Source organism: Giraffa tippelskirchi, chromosome 5 (assembly GCF_054371585.1).
Source record: "Giraffa tippelskirchi isolate mGirTip1 chromosome 5, T2T-mGirTip1v1.2.pri, whole genome shotgun sequence".
NCBI lineage: Eukaryota > Metazoa > Chordata > Mammalia > Artiodactyla > Giraffidae > Giraffa > Giraffa tippelskirchi.
Window position 1 is genome coordinate 46218196 of NC_137279.1, and position 19512 is coordinate 46237707.

The following is a 19512-nucleotide window of genomic DNA, read 5'->3' on the forward strand; positions in this document are numbered from 1 at the left end:
CATGTCTGACTCTTTGTGACCCCATGGACTGTACCCCACCAGTCTCCTCTGTCCATGGGGATTCTCCAGGCAAGAATACTGGAATGGGTTGCCATGCCCTCCTCCATGAACAGTGTAATTTCATTTTTGTTAAAAGAGTATGAGTGTGTTGGAGGCTGCTGTGTCTATCTGTGGGTGCAGAAAATGACATGTAGGCATTCATATAAAGTTTTAATATTAGTTGCCTCAGGATTGTAGAGGATGTTATTAATTCTTTGGATTGTTTCTCTTGTTAAACACAACACACACTAATTTTGATTTTTAAAATGGAGATATTTGAAATTTTAAAAACAAATCAAAACATTTCTATAGTTACATTTTGCCACAACTAAAAATGAAATTTGTCCAAAATGTAAAGAAATGCGAACACATTTTATTTTGTAGATTGTCATTTTATGGATATACGATCCAGAAAACGCGGACCCCAGTGAGTTGCTGTGGAATGCTGATGAACCTTCCCTAGTAGGTGGCAACATTATTATTTTCATAGATAAAATAAAAGCTGTGAATAATTTATTACATTTTATGCATCCTAGAACTAAATACATTTTAATTATCCATTAAATTTAGTTTACTCATTATAGTGATTTTGAACTTGTGCTCAATCACTACAGTTACAAATCTTTCTTTAGAATTCTTATTGAGCATTCTCCATATTTTCTATGAACCTCATTATCCACGAAGAGGCTGACCATTAAAATGCTTTCAAGGTGTTTCTTGAGCATCTACCTTGAAGTCATCCTTCAAAAATCTGTCTAGTTCTTTATTGAATGCTTTACCACTGGAGAGTAATGACTTTCCTAAGAGTTCAACACAGTGCATAAATAAGTCCTTCCTTTTATCTGTTACAAATTTACCTCTTTCAATTCAGTTCGGTTCAGTTCAGACGCTCAGTCGTGTCCGACTCTTTGCGACCCCATGAATCGCAACACGCCAGGACTTCCTGTCCATCACCAACTCCCGGAGTTTACCCAAACTCATGTCCATCGAGTCGGTGATGCCATCCAGCCTTCTCATCCTCTGTCATCCCCTTCTCCTCCTGCCTCCAATCCTTCCCAGCATCAAGACTTTTCCAGTGAGTCGACTCTTTGCATGAGGTGGCCAAAGTATTGGAGTTTCAGCTTCAACATCACATCAGTCCTTCCAATGAACACCCAGGACTGATCTCCTTTAGGATGGATTGGTTGGATCTCCTTGCAGTCCAAGGCACCCTCAAGAGTCTTTTCCAACACCACAGTTCAAAAGCATCAATTCTTCGGCACACAGCTTTCTTCACAGTCCAACTCTCACACCCATACATGACTACTGGAAAAACCATAACCTTCACTAGACAGACCTTTGTTGGCAAAGTAATGTCTCTGCTTTTTAATATGCTGTCTAGGTTGGTCATAACTTTCCTTCCAAGGAGTAAGCATCTTTTAATTTCATGGCTGCAATTACCATCTGCGGTGATTTTGGAGCCCCCCAAAAATAAAGTCTGACACTGTTTCCACTGTTTCCCTATCTGTTTCCCATAAAGTGATGGGACCAGATGCCATGATCTTAGATTTCTGAATGTTGAGCTTTAAGCCAGCTTTTTCACTCTCCACTTTCACTTTCATCAAGAGGCTGTTTAGTTCTTCTTCACTTTCTGCCATAAGGGTGGTGTCATCTGCATATCTGAGGTTATTGATATTTCTCCCGGCAATCTTGATTCCAGCTTGTGCTTCTTCCAGCCCAGCGTTTCCCATGATGTACTCTGCACACAAGTTAAATAAGCAGAATGACAATATACAGCCTTGACGTACTCCTTTTCCTATTTGGAACCAGTCTGTTCCATGTCCAGTTCTGACTGTTGCGTCCTGACCTGCATACAGGTTTCTCAAGAAGCAGGTCAGGTGGTCTGGTATTCCCATCTCTTTTAAGAATTTTCCACAGTTTATTGTGATCCACACAGTCAAAGGCTTTGGCATAGTCAATAAAGCAGAAATAGATGTTTTTCTGGAACTCTCTTGCTTTTTCGACGATCCAGCAGATGTTGGCAATTTGATCTCTGGTTCCTCTGCCTTTCTAAAACCAGATTGAACATCTGGAAGTTCATGGTTTACGTACTGTTGAAGCCTGGCTTGAAGAATTTTGAGCATTACTTTACTAGCGTGTGAGATGAGTGCAATTGTGCAGTAGTTTGAGCATTCTTTGGCATTGCCTTTCTTTGGGATTGGGATGAAAACTGACCTTTTCCAGTCCTGTGGTCACTGCTGAGTTTTCCAAATTTGCTGACATATTGAGAGCAGCACTTTCACAGCATCATCTTTTAGGATTTGAAATAGCTCAACTGGAATTCCATCACCTCCACTAGCTTTGCTCGTAGTGATGCTTCCTAAGGCCCACTTGACTTCACATTCCAGGATGTCCAGCTCTAGGTGAGTGATCATACCATCGTGATTAGATGGCTCATGAAGATCTTTTTTGTACAGTTCTTCTGTGTATTCTTGCCACCTCTTCTTAATATCTTCTGCTTCTGTTAGGTCCATACCATTTCTGTCCTTTATCGAGCCCATCTTTGCCTGAAATGTTCCCTTGGTATCTCTAATTTTCTTGAAGAGATCTCTAGTCTTTCCCATTCTGTTGTTTTCCTCTATTTTTTTGCATTGATCGCCGAGGAAGGCTTTCTTATCTCTCCTTGCTTTCTTTGGAACTCTGCATTCAAATGGGAATATCTTTCCTCTTTCCTTTGCTTTTCACTTCTCTTCCTTTCACAGCTATTTGTAAGGCCTCCTCAGACAGCCATTTTGCTTTTTTGCATTTCTTTTCCATGGGGATGGTCTTGATCCCTGTCTCCTGTACAATGTCTCAAACCTCCGTCCATAGTTCATCAGGCACTCTGTCTGTCAGATCTAGTCCCTTAAATCTATTTCTCACTTCCACTGTATAATCGTAAGGGATTTGATTTAGGTCAAACCTGAATGGTCTAGTGGTTTCCCCTACTTTCCTCAATTTAAGTCTGAATTTTGCACTAAGGAGTTCATGATCTGAGCCACAGTCAGCTCCCACTCTTGTTTTTGCTGACTGTATAGAGCTTCTTCATCTTTGGCTGCAAAGAATATAATCAATCTGGTTCAAGTCTTTTCTTCTGTTACAATTAAAATGTACAGAAGAGGAACACAAAAGGAGAAGTTTTCTTATGGGGTTCTCTGTGTCTTAATGAGTCAAGATCTCAGTTTTTCATAGCATATTGTTATGACTCATGCTAATTAAATTCACCGGAGATAGACTGATAAATCAGAATGACAACCAATCAGTTGTTTTGTTTGACAATGACTTCAGAGGGAATAAAATAAATTAATGGTAATTAAACACTTTAAGTATTACTGTCAATTTCTAGTCTTTTAAGTGCAAATATGCACAATTTAACATTATTTAGTTCATGCATACCTAATAGTTTGCTTTTTTCTTTTTAATTTCCATATTATTCATGATCATGTCATTTCCTTAAAACATTTCTCCATTGCAAACAACATAGACTTTTTTCTCAGTTCATGCATTTATTCATCCTTTTGATCTGTCCATTTTTATTGTGGGAAAATATGCATAATATAAAATCTACCATTTTGAACATTCTTTTGAATACAATTTGGAGACATTAAATATGTTTCCTTTTAAAAAATTTATATTGAAATATAGTTGAGTTACAATGTTATATTAGTTTCAATTATACAGCATAGTGATTCAGATATATATATATATATATATATATATATATTCTTCCTCTGTTCCCTTTGGTAACCATAGTTTGTTTTATATGTCTGTGAATCTATTTCTATCTTGTACATATATTTATTTGTATCATTATTTTAGATTCCATATATAAGCAATATCACATGATATTTCTCTTTCTCTGTCTGACTTCACTTAGTATGATAATCTCTAGGCCCATCGAGGTTGGGGCAAATGGCATTATTTCATTCTTTTTTTATTGCTGAGTAATATTCCACAGTGTATCTAATACCACACCTTCTTCATCCACTCATCTGTCAATGGACACTTAGGTTGCTTTCATGTGTTGGCTGTTTGTAAACAGTGCTGCTGTGATATGGAGTGCATGTATCTTTTCAAATTGTAGTTTTGTCCAGATATATACCCAGAAGTGGGATTGTTGAATCATATAGTAACTCTATTTTTAGTTTTTTAAGGAACCTCCATACTGTTTTCCATAGTGGCTGCCCAAAGTACAGTTCCACCAACTGTAGGAGGGTTCCTTTTCTTCACACTCTCTCCAGAATTTATTATTTGTAGACTTTAGTGATGGCCATTCTGACTGGTATCAGGTGATATCTCATTGTAGCCTTGACTTGCATTTCTCTGAGAATTAACAATGATGAGCATCTTTTCATGTGCCTGTTGGCCATCTGTATATCTTCTTTGAATAAAGGTCTATTTGGATCTTCTGCCCATTTTTTGATATGGTTTTTTGTTTTTTTGATATTGAGCTGTATGAGCTGACAAACTGCACAGACTCAACTCACACCATTAACATGGCACATAAAGCCCTGAGTATCCTGACTCTGCTGCTCTTCTTTGGCCTTAGCTCTCCACGTGTCCTGTCTCCAGCAGCAGTACTCTGTTGTCTCCCCATGCACATCTTCTGTTCCATGCTTCTGTGTCTTTGCTTATGTCATTCACTTTATAGCAGCTCCCCATTCCCTTTCTTCATCTACTCATCTTTTAGGTCTCAAGTCAGGTATCACTGCCTCCAAGATACCTGCCATGACCAAATCAGGACTTTTTTCACACAGGTAGTTTGAAGAGATTATTGTAGTACTGCAGTTTTAATAAATCATTAACAAAATAGCTCTGGTAAAACATAAATTGTCTGTTTGAGTTTTTATCAACCAATATATAATGTTTGCCAGGAGAAAGATCAATAACCTCAGATATGCAGATGACACCACCCTTATGGCAGAAAGTGAAGCAGAACTAAAGATCCTCTTGATGAAAGTGAAAGAGGAGAGTGAAAAAGTTGGCTTAAAGCTCAACATTCAGAAAACTAAGCCATGGCATCTGGTCCCATCACTTCATGGGAAATAGATAGGGAAACAGTGGAAACATTGTCAGACTTTATTTTTTTGGGCTCCAAAATCACTGCAGATGGTGACTGTAGCCATGAAATTAAAAGATGCTTACTCCTTGGAAGGAAGGTTATGACCAACCTAGATAGCATATTTAAAAGCAGAGACATTACTTTGCCAACAAAGGTCTGTCTAGTCAAGGCTATGGTTTTTCCAGTAGTCATGTATGGATGTGAGAGTTGGACTGTGAAGAAAGCTGAGCGCCGAAGAATTGATGCTTTTGAACCGTGGTGTTGGAGAAGACTCTTGAGAGTCCCTGGGACTGCAAGGAGATCCAACCAGCCCATCCTAAAGGAGATCAGTCCTGGGTGTTCATTGGAAGGACTGATGTTGAAGCTGAAACTCCAATACTTTGGCCACCTCATGCGAAGAGTTAACTCATTGGAAAAGACCGTAATGCTCAGAAGGATTGGGGGCAGGAGGAGAAGGGGACAACAGAGGATGAGATGGTTGGATGGCATCACCGACTCGATGGACATGGGTTTGGGTAAACTCCGGGAGTTGGTGATGGACAGGGAGGTCTGGTGTGCTGTGATTCATGGGGTCACAAAGAGTCAGACACGACTGAGCGACTGAACTGAACTGAAATGAACAGACACGAAATCCTAATTCTGTCTCTGACTCTTCATTCTTCATTCTCTTCCTTAACCCTTAACCATCCCTGACTTTGAACTTTAAATAATCCTTTATGTTAACTCATTTCTGTAATTTATTTCACCTTTGAATCTCAACCCACTCCTGTCTTACATCCCTATCTGAGCCTCACCCATTTCCCAACACCCACACCAGGGAAAAGAGAGCCAGCAGTAGGGTGTGACTCAGGGCTGGGGTACAGGATAACTTGTTTGTACAGTGTGATTAAATAACTATTAAAAAGCTCAAGGTTTTATTTTGTTTGAGGTTTTTTTCCTTTACCATTTTAACTATGAATTATTATCAAAAGAAAAAAACATAAAAGCTAAGTATTCAGCTTAGTGAATAGTAACAAATAGCTGTATAACTACTATACAGACATAAAACATTGATAACAGTAGTACAGAAGGTTCCCCATATTCTCCACATGCATGAACATAATTTCTCTATCCACCATAGAGATGTCTGTATGGACATAATCCTTCCCTTCCCTTAGAGGTAAACATTATCCTGAATATTTTGTAATAATAATTGTTCTGCTTTTCTCTTTAGTTTACCACATGGTTCCTAAACAATGCGGTTTAGTGGGTTTTGTTTTTGTTTTTCTACTTTAAATAAATGGAATCATGTTTTATATACATTGTGTGTATTGCTTTTTATTTTTGGTCATTATTATATAAGATTCATCCATGTTATATATACCTGTAGTTTGCTGATTTTCATTGCTGTATGATATTCATTGTTTCAACACACCACAAATCTTTCATCTGTTCTAGAGTTGATGAATTTGGGGGTGGGTTTTATTTAATTTTTAATGAGTGTTGATTTCTTTTTTCCTTTATTGGAATATTTTTTATAAGCTTAATTTAAATATAATTGATCTATAGTATTATGTAGGTTTAAAGTATATATGTGTTTATTTAATATATATTAACACCTCTATTACCTCATACAGTTATATTTTCTTTTTGTGGTAAGAACATTTAAGATCTACTCTTTCATCAACTTTCAAGTAGTTGGTCGAGTATTGTTAAATACTATAACTATGCTATAAAATAGACCCCCGGAACTTATTCATTTTATAATTGAAAATATGTACCTTTGACGAACATATCCCCATTTCACCCACTGCTCAGCACCTTGTGAGCAGTTTCATCATTCTACTGTTTCTATGAGATCAGCATTTTTAAATTCCACATGGAAGTGAGATCATACTATATTTGTCTTTCTCTGTCTGAGTTATTTAACTAAACATATATATCACATCTTTATCCAGTCCTCCACTGATGGACAGTTAGGTTATTTCCATATCTTGGCTATTGTAAATACTGCTGCAATAAGCACGTGAATGAAGGTATCTCTTCAATAGATGTCTTGTTTCCTTCTCCTTTCATATACACCCAGAAGTGGGATTGCTGGATCATATGATAGTTCTATTTTTAATTTTGGAGGACCTTCCATACTATTTTCCATAATGACTGTACTAACTTAGGTTCCCACCAAGAGTGCACAAGAGTTCCATTTTCTCCATGTCCTTGTCAACATTTGTTCTTTCTTGTCTTTTTGATTAAGAGTCACCTAAGTGGTATGAGATACTATCCTACTGTGGTTTTGCCTTACATTTCCCTGATAATTAGTGGTGTTGAGCATCTTTTCGTGTACATTTTGGACATTTGTGTCTATTTGGGAAAACGTCAATTCAATTTCCCTTCCTATTTTTTTTTTTTATCGGATTTCTTTCTTTCTTTTTGCTGTAGAGTTGTATGAGTTCCTTACATAGTTTGCATATAAACCCTTTTTCAGATGCATGACTTGCAAATATTTTCTCCCTTTCCATTGGTTGCCTTTTTACTCTGTCGGTTACTTCTTTGCTGTGCAGAAGTTTTTTAGTTTGATGTAGTTCCACTTACTTATTTTTGCCTTTGTTGCTTGTGCTTTTGATATCATATTCACATACAAAAAATCATTGTAACACCAATGTAAAAAAGCTTTTCCCAGGATTTCCAGGCAGTCCAGTGGTTAGGGTACTGCACTTCCATTGCAGGGGGTATAGGTTGATCCCTGGTCAGGGAACTAAGAACTAAGATCCTGCATGCTGCACATGGCCAAAATAGAAAAAAAAAATTAAAACACAACAAAAAAAGGTTTTCCCCTACTTTCTTCTATGAGGGTTTCAGTTTCAGTTATTATATTTAAGTTTATAATCCATTTAAATTTAATTTTTGTGATTGGTATAAGGTAGGGTTCCAGCTTCATTCTTCTGCATGTGATTATTAAGTTTTCCTAGCCCCATTTGTTGAAGAGGCTATCCTTTCCCTATTGAGACTTCTTGGCTCTCTTGTAAAATACCAGTTGACCATATATGCAAGGGTTTATTTCTTTGCTCTTGATGCTATTCCTTGCTGTGTGCATCTATTATAATGCCAGTATCATATTATTTTGATTACTGTAGCTTTGTATTATAGTATGAAATCAGAAAGTGTAATTGCCTCTGGCTTTGTTCTTCTTTCTCAGAATTCTCTTGGCTATTTGGGGTCTTTTGTGGTCCCATACAAATTTTAGGATTATTTTTTCTACTCTTATGAAAAATGCCATTGAGATGTTCGTAGGGATTATAGTGAATCTATAGATGGCTCTGAGTATCATAGACATTTTTAGGTTTAGTCACTAAGTCATGTCTGACTCTTTAAACTTCATGGACTATAGCCTTCCAGGCTTCTCTGTCCATGGGATTCTCCAGGCAAGAATACTGGAGTGGATTGCCGTTTCCTTCTCCAGGGGATCTTCCTGACCCAGGAATCAAACTGAGGTCTCCTGCATTGCAGGCAGATTCTTTACTGACAGAGCTATGAGGGAAGAACAGTATTAATTCTTCTGATCCATGAACATGGGATAGTTTCCCATTTATTTGTGCCTTCTTAAATTTATTTCATCAAAGTCTTATGGGTTTTTTGTGTAGATATTTTGCCTCCTTGGTTAAATTTATCCCCAAGTAGTTCATGATTTTGATGCTGTTGTGATTATTTCCTTTATTTCTTTTTCAAATAGCTGATTTCTAGTATATAGAAATGCAACTGATTTCTATAGATTTCTATAGATCTATAAAATCTATAGATGTTGACTTTATACTCTGCAACTTTACTGAATTGTTGACTAGTTCTAACAGTTGTTGGTGGCTTCTGAAGGATTTTCTAAATGTAAGATCACGTTATCTACAAAGACATTTTATTTCCTTTTCAATTTGGATGCTTTTTATTTCTTTTTCTTGCCTGGTTGCTCTGGTTGGGGCATCCAGTACTATGTTGAATAGGAGTGGTGAGACTGAGCACCCTTGTCTTGATTCTGATTGTAAAGCAAAAGTTTTTAACCTTTCACACTGAGTATGATAATAGCTGTGGGAGTGTCATAAATGGCTTTTATTATGTTGAGGTAAATTCTTTCTATATCCAATCCATTGAGAGTTTATGTTTTGGCAAATTCTTTCTCTGTGTGTATTAAGATGACCAAATAATTTTTGTCTTTCATTCTATTAATGTGATTATCACATTTATTGATTTGTATATGTTGAACCATCCTTGCATCCCAGGGATAAATCCCATTTGATCATTGTGTATGATTCTCTTAATGTGCTGTTCAATTTGGTTTGCTAGTATGCTGTTCAGAATTTTTACGTTTATACTAATCAAGGATATTAGCCTCTAGGTTTTTTTCCTATCATGTTCCTATCTGGGTTTGGTATGAAGGTAATACTAGCCTCATAAAATGAGTTTGGAAGTGTTCCTTCAATTTTTAGGAAGAGTTTTAGAAATATTGGTATTAATTCTTCTATAAATGTTTGGTAGAACTCACCCGTTAAACTATCTAGTCCTGATTTTAGTATTGTTATTGGGAGATTTTGCATACTGTTTAGGTCTTATTACTCACTGTTCAGATTTTCTAATTTTTCATGATTCAGTCTTGGTAGGTGATATGTTTGTAGGAATCTATACATTTCTTATAGGTTATACAATTTGGGGGGTTGCTTCCCAGTTGGCACAGTGGTGAAGAACACAAGATGCAAGAGACAAGAGATTGATTCCTGGGTTGGGAAGATCCCTAGGAGTAGGAAATGTCAACTGACTCTAATATTCTTGCCTGGAAAATTCCATGAACAGAGGAAACTTGCAGGCTATAGTCCATGGGGTCACAAAGAGTTGGACACTGCTGAGCAACTGAGCACACACATACAATTTTTTGTTATATAACTGCTCACAATTTTCTCATATGAGCCTTTGCATTTGTGTAATATTAGGAAGTAGTATCTCCTCTTTCATTTTCATTTTATATTTTATTTATTTGAGTTTTTTGTCTTTTTTTCTTAGGCTAGCTCAGATTGTGTCAATTGTTTATTTTTTTCAAAAGCCATCCCTTAGTTTTGTTGATTTTTTTCTATTCATTTCCTGTTCTCTTCTTGATTTTTTTCTGTTCTGATCTTTATTATGTCTTTCTTTCTGCTCACTTTGGGCTTAGTTTGCTTTTCTTTTTCTAAGTCCTTGAGGTGTAAAGTTAAGTTGTTTATTTGTCTTTCTTTTTCTAATGTGGGCATTTATTACTTCCCTTTTAGCATTGCTTTTGATACATCCCATAAATTTTGTTATTGTTGTATTTTTGTTTTCATTTGTCTTGAAGGTACTTAAAAATTCCATTTGATTTCCTCTTTGACCCAATGATTGTTTAAGATTGTGCAGTTTAATTTGCATGAATCTATGAGTCTTCATATTTTCTTACTATTACTAATTTATAATTTCATTCCACTGTGGTTGGAAAGCATACTTGGAATGATTTTAATCATCTTAAATTTTTAAGACAAAAATTATTTTATAACCTAACATGTGATCTATCACTGGTAAAGGTAATTTTCTAGGCAAATACAGAACAATGTAACACTGTAATGGCAGTGCATGAATCACTTTTAACACTAATATAAAAGTTAAAAGACAAACATTTGTTCATTTGTTAATAGATAACACACCAAAAAGTAAACTGACTACAAGAACACAAAAGGGGAAAGTAGTAAAAGTATAGCTTTTTAATGCAATTAAAGTTAAGTTGCAAAAAAAAAAGTTGCTATCAACTTAAAATACAGTTTTAACTATAAGATATCTTATGCAAGACTCAAGTTTCTATCAGACATATTATACAAAAGATAAAGAAAAAAAACAAAGAAAAGCACTACAAAAATCAAATAACAAGGAAGGCAGTAATAGAGGAAGAGAAGAATAATACAATGGCAAATCAGACCAAAAAATTAACAAAATGGCAATATTAAGACCTTATTTAGCAATAAGTTCTTATATGAAAATGGATTAAACCCCCAATCAAAAGCCATAGAATGGCTGAATGGACTATTTTTTAAAAGTCCAGCAATATGCTGTCAACAAGCAACTCATCTTAGATTTAAAGATACCTGTAGGATAAAAGTGAAAGAATGAAAACAATTCCATGCAAACTGTAACCAAGTGAAAGCAAGAGTTACTACCCCTACATCACATGAAATAGACTTTAAGTCAAAAACTGTCTCTAGAGGCAAAGATGGTCATTATATAGTGATAAAAGAATTAATTCAACAGGATAATGTGAAAAATATATATATACATGCATCTAACAATGGGCTTCCCAGGTGGCACAGTGGTAAAGAGTCTACCTGCCAATGCAAGAGATGAAAGAGACACAGGTTTGATCCCTGGGTCAAGAAGATCCCCTGGAAAAGAAAACAGCAACCTGTTCCAGTATTCTTGCCTGGAAAATCCCAGGGACAGAGGAGCTTGGCGGGCAATAGTCCACAAGGTTGCAAAGAGTCAGACACCACTAAGCATGCATGCATGATCCAGTATTTTTGCCTGGAAAATTCCATGGACAGAGGAGCCTGGTGAGCTACAGCCCATGAAGCCACATAGAGTTGGACATGACTGAATGACTGAGCACACAACATCAGAGAACCTAAATATAGAAGTAAATACTGACAGATTGAAATGGAAAAATTAATAGCAATACAATAAAAGTAGGAGTCTTAAATACCCTACTTTCAATAATGGACAGAACATGTAGACAGAAAAGCAATTTTTAAAAACACAGCTGACTTGAACAACACAATACACCATTTAGACCTAATGGATGTATATAGAACTTTCTGTTCACTAGCAGAAGAATACAATTCTTCTCAAGTGCATATTCTCCAGGATAGATCTAATAATGTCCATGGCATTAATATTTACAAAAGTGAAAAAAATAAAGCTACATAAATGTTCGATAGGGGAGTGTTAAGTAAGTAATGATAATTCACTAAACAGAACATTATACTACAATTTGAAATGATGTTTATATTACAAATAGTTGAGAAAAGAAGAGAAGCAAAAGGCAAAGGAGAAAAAAATGATTTACCCAGCTGAATGCAGAGTTCCAGAGAACAGCAAGGAGAGATAACAAAGCCTTCTTAAGTGAACAATGCAAAGAGATAGAGGAAAACAACAGAATGGGAAAGACTAGAGACCATTTCAAGAAAATTGGAGATACCAAGGGAACATTTCATGCAAGATAGGCACAATAAAGGACAGAAACAGCAAGGACCTAACAGAAGCAGAAGATATTAAGAAGAGGTGGCAAGAATATACAGAAGAACTGTACAAAATAGGTCTTAATGACTCCGATAACCGTGATGGTGTGGTCAGTCATCTAGAGGCAGACATTCTAGAGTGTGCAGTCAAATGGGCCTTAAGAAGCACTACTGTGAACAAAGCTAGTGGAGATGATGAAATTCCAGCTGAACTATTTCAAGTCCTAAAAGATGATGCTGTTCAAGTGCTGCACTCAATATGCCAGCAAATTTAGAAAACTGAGCAGTAGCCACAGGACTGGAAAAGGTCAGTTTTCATTTCAATCTCAAAGAAGGGCAATGCCAAAGAATTTTCAAATTATCATACAGTTGCATTGATTTCACATTAGCAAGATTATGCTCAAAATACTTCAAGCTAGGCTTCAACAGTACATGAACCGAGAACTTCCAGATGTTCAGGCTGGATTTAGAAAAGACAGAGGAACCAGAGATCAAATTGTCAACATCTACTGGATCATAGAAAAAGTAAGAGAATTCCAAAAAAGCATCTATTTCCACTTCGTTGACTACACTAAAGCCTTTGACTGTGTGGATCATAACAAACTGTGGAAAATCTTAGAGATAGGAATACCAGACCACCTTACCTGTCTTCTGAGAAACTTGTGTGTAGGACAAGAAGCAACAGATAGAACCTGACATGGAACAACGAACTGGTTCAAAACTGGGAAAGCAGTACATCAAGGCTGTATACTGTCAATCTGCTTATTTAACTTATATGCAGAGTACATCATGCAAAATGCTGGGCTGGATGGCTCACAAGCTGGAATCAAGATTGCCAGGAGAAATAGCAATAACCTCAGATATGCAGAAGACACCACCTTTATGGCAGAAAGTGAAGAAGAAGTAAAGAGCCTCTTGATGAAAGTGAAAGAGGAGAGTAAAAAGTTGGCTTAAAGCTCAACATTCAGAAAATTAAGACCATGACATCTGGTCCCGTCACTTCCTGGCAAATAGATGGGGAAACAGTGACAGATTTTATTTTCTTGGGCTCGAAAATCACTGCAAATGGTGACTGTAGCCATGAAATTAAAAGACACTTGCTCCTTGGAAGAAAAGCTATGACAAACCTAGACTGAGAATTAAAAAGCAGAGACATCACTTTGACAACAGAGGTCCGTATAGTCAAAGCTATGGTTTTTCCAGTAGGCATGTATGGATGTGAGAGCTGAACCATAAAGAAGGCTGAGTGCTGAAGAATTGATGCTTTCATACTGTGGTGCTGGAGAAGACTCTTGAGAGTCCCTTGGACAGCAAGGAGATCAAACCAGTCAATCCTAAAGGAAATCATCCCTTAATATCCATTGGAAGGACTGATGCTGAAGTTGAAGCTCCAATACTTTGGCCACCTGATGTGAAGAACCGACTCATTAGGAAAGACCCTAATGCTAGGAAAGATTGAGAGCAGGAGAAGGGGGTGACAGAGAATGAGATGGTTGGATGGCATCACTGACTCAATGGACGTGCGTTTGACCAAATTCTGGGAGATAGTGAAGGACAGGAGAGCCTGGCATGATGCATTTCATGGGGTCGCAAAGAGTCGGACATGACTTAGGGACTGAACAACAACAATGAACTTTAGATTATATAGCATGAATATGTAGTAGTAACCCACATTTGGTAAACCTTAAGAAAATATCCTAAATATAGAAAAAAAGAAAATATCCTAAATGTGTTTTTTATACTTTAGATGATTCCTTTGTGGTAATGTTTTTCTATACTTATAAAATTATCTTTGATGACCATGAATTATCCTCTTAATGAAGAAACATACATTCTTAAGTTTGTTTACATAGTTGTCTTAACTTTCTCTTAGTCTGTCCTTTTTTCTATCATCTTGTTGTATAGATTGTTTGTTGTATTTTATTTCCATCTTACTCTATGCCACATTAAGAATGCTCATTTTACTCTTTTCTTTTGCAGTTATATGAAAGATAGTTGTATTTAAAATTCTGAATAGTGACTAAGACTTTAAGAAACAAAATTAAAAGATCTATTATTTATCAATTATTTACCAGACAAATCTGTTTTTCTCCATCAAAATCTCTAAATGTGTATTCTTCAGGGAAGCCTTCCTGAAGACCACTATTCCTACTCTTAAAACATGGGTTAAATTCTCCTATTAGACAGTCCCATAGTCCCAATGATTATACTCTTAGTGATATTCAGTACAGCAATCTCAAAAGTTTCTTTGTGGGTGGTTGATATATTTCTAGGAAATTAAATAGGAGCATTATTGGAGGAGCCTAGACTGGCTCTATCTGAATTTGTATTCCACAGATTCCCCATAATGTAACTGTTGCCTCTATTCATAAAAAATTTTATTAGGGATAATTCCAGTCAAATCAACAGCTCCTTAAATCTCATCAGAAAAAGAGGGGGCATGTCAGATCTATCTTTATGCTAACAGAATTTTTCTTAGAGCTTCCAGATATATTTGAAATATGCCTTCTAAAGGATATGTTGTTTTGAAGTCAGGCTTATATAGAAATAATTCTAAAGATTAGTTTTAGAAACTCCATTACATATTTCATTGATATTAAAACTAAGAGTATTTATTTAAGAGCCGCCATAATCTCAGTTTATTCAGGACTCTGTGCACAGTATTTTTGACATGTTATAAATTATATTGTGATATTTATAATTCATAAAGTTCTACTGGGGAGGAGACTATATAGTAGGGAAAAAGTAAAGGTGAATCTTGAGAATGTGGTAAATTTATAAATGTAAGCAATGTCTTAACTAAAATAATAAATTTAATATATCATGGTGTAATTTCAGGATAACTTTGGCTATGAAAAGAGTAAAGAGAGGAACCTTTTTTTTTTTTTTTTACAGAATTCCATAATACTTAGCAAGCAGTTGGCCGCTTTGGGACAGATGCCTGTCATATATACAATTCTGAAGAGCAAAGTTTATTTTCCACAAGAAAGAATGAAGGATGGGTATTTAATTTTTAAATTTAAGATATGAAATTTATCTTTAAAATTAAGTAAAATTATTATCAGAAACTTCAAGATATTTAAAAACCCCAGTGGAATTTCATGGAGTATCTTATATGTAACTTCTAAGTAGCTTCTTTTAACACATAAAAATTGTGATAATCAGAACTGGTTACCAACTCAGAAAATACCAGTCACAGTCCTGTATTAGATTCACAATTTGTTTAAACAGCTAAAGATCAATGAAAGAGTCTTATTCAGGATAGTAGCAAATCTTGACAATACTGCAAAATGTTTTCACTTTCTTTAAAGTGAGCCATGGTGGTATGACTGATAGCACAGTTATTACCATTATTTCAGTGTAGGGGCATACACACAAACACATATCTGAAAAGTAAAACTGGTTATTGTTAAAGTTAGTAGGTGATCATAGGGTTTAAACAAACTTTTTGAAATTTTATTTTATTGAAGTATAGTTGGTTTACAATACTGTGTTAATTTCTACTGTATAGCAAAGTGATTCAGTTTTATATATGTATATGTATACACACACATATATATACACACACACACACACATTCTTTTCATGTTCTTTTCCATTATGGTTTGTCAAAAGATACTGAATATAATTCCTTGTGCTACGCAGTAGGACCTTGTTGTTTATCCATCCTATGTATACTAGTTTGCATCTGTTAATCTCAGTCTCCCAATCTATCCCTCCTCATTCCTCATTTCCTTATCAACTACAAGTCTGTTCTCTATGTCTGTAAGTCTGTTTCTATTTTGTAGATAAGTTCATTTGTGTCATATTTTAGATTGTACATATAAGTGATAGCATATGGTATTTATCTTTCTCTTTCTGATTTGCTTCACTTAGTATGATAATCTCTAGGTCCATTCATGTTGCTGCAAATGGTCTTATTACATTCTTTTTTATGACTTAATAATATTCCACTGAGTATATATACCATACCTTCTTTATCCATTCATCTGTTGATGGACACTTAACGTGTTTCCATGTCTTGGCTATTGTAAATAGTGCTTCAGTGAACACTGTGGGATGCGTGTATCTTTTCAAACTGTAGTTTTGTCCAGATATTTGCCCAGGAGTAGGATTGCAGGGTCATATTGTAACTCTATTTTTAGTTTCTTGAGGAACCTCCATACTGTTCTCCATAGTGGCTGCACCAATTTACGTTCCTACCAACAGTGTAGGAGAGTTCCCTTTTCTTCATACCCTCTCCAGCATTTATTATTTATAGACATTTTTAATGATGGCCATTCTGACTGGTTTGAGTTGATACCTCGTTGTAGTTTTGATTTGCATTTCTATAATAATTAGCAATAATGAGCATATTTTCATATGTTTATTAGCCATCTGTATGTTTTCTTTGGAGAAATGTCTATTTAGATCTTCTGCCCATCTTTTGATTGGGTTGTTCAGGATTTTTTGCTATTAAGTTGTATGAGCTATTTATAGATTTGGAACTTAATCTCTTGTGGGTCACATAATCTGAAAATATTTTCCCCCAGTCTGTAAGTTGTCTTTTCATTTTGTTTATGGTTTCCTTTGCTATACAAAAGCTTGTAAGTTTGATTAAGTCCCATTTGTTTATTTTTGCTTTTATCTCTACTACCTTGGAAGACTGACCTAAGAAAACACTGGTACAATTTATGTCAGAGAATGTTTTGCCTATGTTCTCATCTAGGAGTTTCATGGTGTCATGTTTTAAAGTCTTTAAGCCACTTTGAGTTTATTTTTGTATATGTTGTGAGGATTTGTTCTAACTTCATTGATTTGTATGCAGATCTGGAAAATCCCATGGATAGAGGAGCCTGGTAGGCTGCAGTCCATGGGGTTGCGAAGAGTCGGACACGACTGAGCAACTTCACTTTCACTTTTCACTTTCATGCATTGGAGAAGGAAATGGCAACCCACTCCAGTGATCTTGCCTGGAGAATCCCAGAGACGGTGGAGCCTGGTGGGCTGCCGTCTATGGGGTCGCACAGAGTCAGACACGACTGAAGCGACTTAGCAGCAGCAGCAGCAGCAGCCAGCCTTCCATAATCAATCAAGCACCTACGCTTGATTGATAATCCAAGGATGTATATTTTCACCCTGCTTATTTAACTTATATGCAGAGTACATCATGTGAAATACTAGACTGGATGAAGCACATGATTGCCAGGAGAAATAGCAATAACCTCAGATATGCAGATGACACCACCCTTATGGCAGAAAGCAAAGACGAACTAAAGAGCCTCTTGATGAAAGTGAAAGAGGAGAGTGAAGAAGTTGGCTTAAAACTCAACATTCAGAAAACTAAGATCATGGCATCTGGTCCCATCACTTCATGGCAAATAGATGGGGAAACAGTGGAAACAGTGAGAGACTTTATTTTGGGGGGCTCCAAAATCACTGCAGATGGTGACTGCACCCAGGAAATTAAAAGACAATTTCTCCTTGGAAGATAAGCCATGACCAACCTAGACAGCATATTAAAAAGCAGAGACATTACTTTGCCAACAAAGGTCCATCTAGTCAAGGCTATGGTTTTTTTCCAGTAGTCATGTGTGGATGTGAGAGTTGGACTATAAAAAAAGCTGAGCACTGAAGAACTGATGCTTTTGAACTGTGGTGTTGAAGAAGACTCTTGAGAGTCCCTTGGACGGCAGGGAGATCCAACCAGTCCCTCCTAAAAGAAATCAGTCCTGAATATTCATTGGAAGGACTTATGCTGAAGCTGAAACTCCAATACTTTGGCCACCTGATGCGAAGAACTGACTCATTGGAAAAGACCCTGATGCTGGGAAAGATTGAAGGCAGGAAGAGAAGGGGATGACAGTGGATGAGATGGTTGGAATGCATCACTGACTCCATCGACATGAGTTTGAGCAGGCTCCAGGAGTTGGTGATAGACAAGGAGGCCTGGTGTGCTGCAGTCCATGGGGTCACAAAGAGTCAGACACGACTGAGTGACTGAACTGAATTGAACTGAGGCAAAGGGCAAGGTGCCTATAACTAAAAGATGTAGTACTTCTAGACAACAACCTTATAGTTTAGTGGGGGAGACAAGTAAAGAAATAGATGCTGTGGTAGAAGTGAACCCAAGGTGAAGTGGAATATATAGAAGGTACACCAACTAAGGCTTGGAAGGTGCACTAAGGCTCAGAGAGGACTTTCCTAAAGAGGTGACATCTGCATTATTGAAAGAAAATAAAAGTCAGCCAATTGAAGGAGCCTTTCAAACAGCGGGGCAACATATAGGATGGCCTTCAAACAGAGACCTGAGAGAACAGATTCATTCTAGGAGATCAAAGTTCAATTTATGGTTAAAGTAAAGGGTGATTTTAGAACATGCTCAAACAATTTAGAACATGCATCAACTTAAAATAGACTGCTCTGTACATAGGTTGTTATATAAGAACCTCATGGTAACCACAAACCAAAAACCAATAGAGTCACCAAAAATAAAGGGAAAGGAATGCAGGTATTGCACTAAAGTCATCAAAATAAAAGGAGAGATAGTAAGAGAAGAAGAAAGTAACAGAGAACAGCAAAAGTAACCAGAAGACAATTAACAAAATGGCATATATATCAATGCCATTTTGTTTGTTTGTAAGTACATATATATCAATAATTACTTTAAATGTACATGAACAAAATGCTCCCATCAAAAGATGTAGGGTGATTGAATGGATTGAAAAACAAGACCCATATACATGCTGCCTATAACAGACTCGCTTCAGATCCAAAGACATACACACAGACTGCAAGTGAAAGTATGGAAGAAGATACAAAACATCCTGAATATCGAAGCAATCTTGAGAAAGAAGAACATAGCTGGAGGAATCACAATCTAATTGAAACTATACAACAGCATTATAGTAACAGTGATTTCATAGTTATAGTAATTTAAAAGTATGGTACTGGTGCAAAAATAGACACATAGGTCAATGGAACAGAATAGAGAATCCAGAAATATACCCACACTTATATGGTCAATTAATCTACAGTGAAGGAGACAAGAATATACAATGGAGAAAAGAATAAAACTGAGCCAATTTCTTACACCATATACAAAAATAAACTCAAAATGGATTAAAGACTAAAGTATAACCTCTGGAGTGATGAAACTCC

At 36.3% G+C, this 19512-nt stretch overlaps 1 protein-coding gene across 31 annotated transcripts in view; it reads left to right on the forward strand.

Moving 5' to 3' along the window:
• The window catches only part of CATSPERE (catsper channel auxiliary subunit epsilon), a 140138-nt gene that overhangs the window by 33795 nt on the left and 86831 nt on the right, over window positions 1-19512 (forward strand). For 25 of the 31 annotated variants that reach the window (XM_081486821.1, XM_081486822.1, XM_081486814.1 and 22 more), the window contains 2 exons: window positions 424-501; window positions 15268-15374. In XM_081486821.1, coding sequence (XP_081342947.1) covers window positions 15310-15374 — 65 coding nt within the window. In that variant the 5' untranslated portion in view covers window positions 424-501; window positions 15268-15309. Of the gene's footprint in view, window positions 1-397; window positions 502-15267; window positions 15375-19512 lie in introns of all 31 variants that reach the window. The other 6 variants (XM_081486806.1, XM_081486797.1, XM_081486800.1 and 3 more) reach the window with 3 other exon arrangements.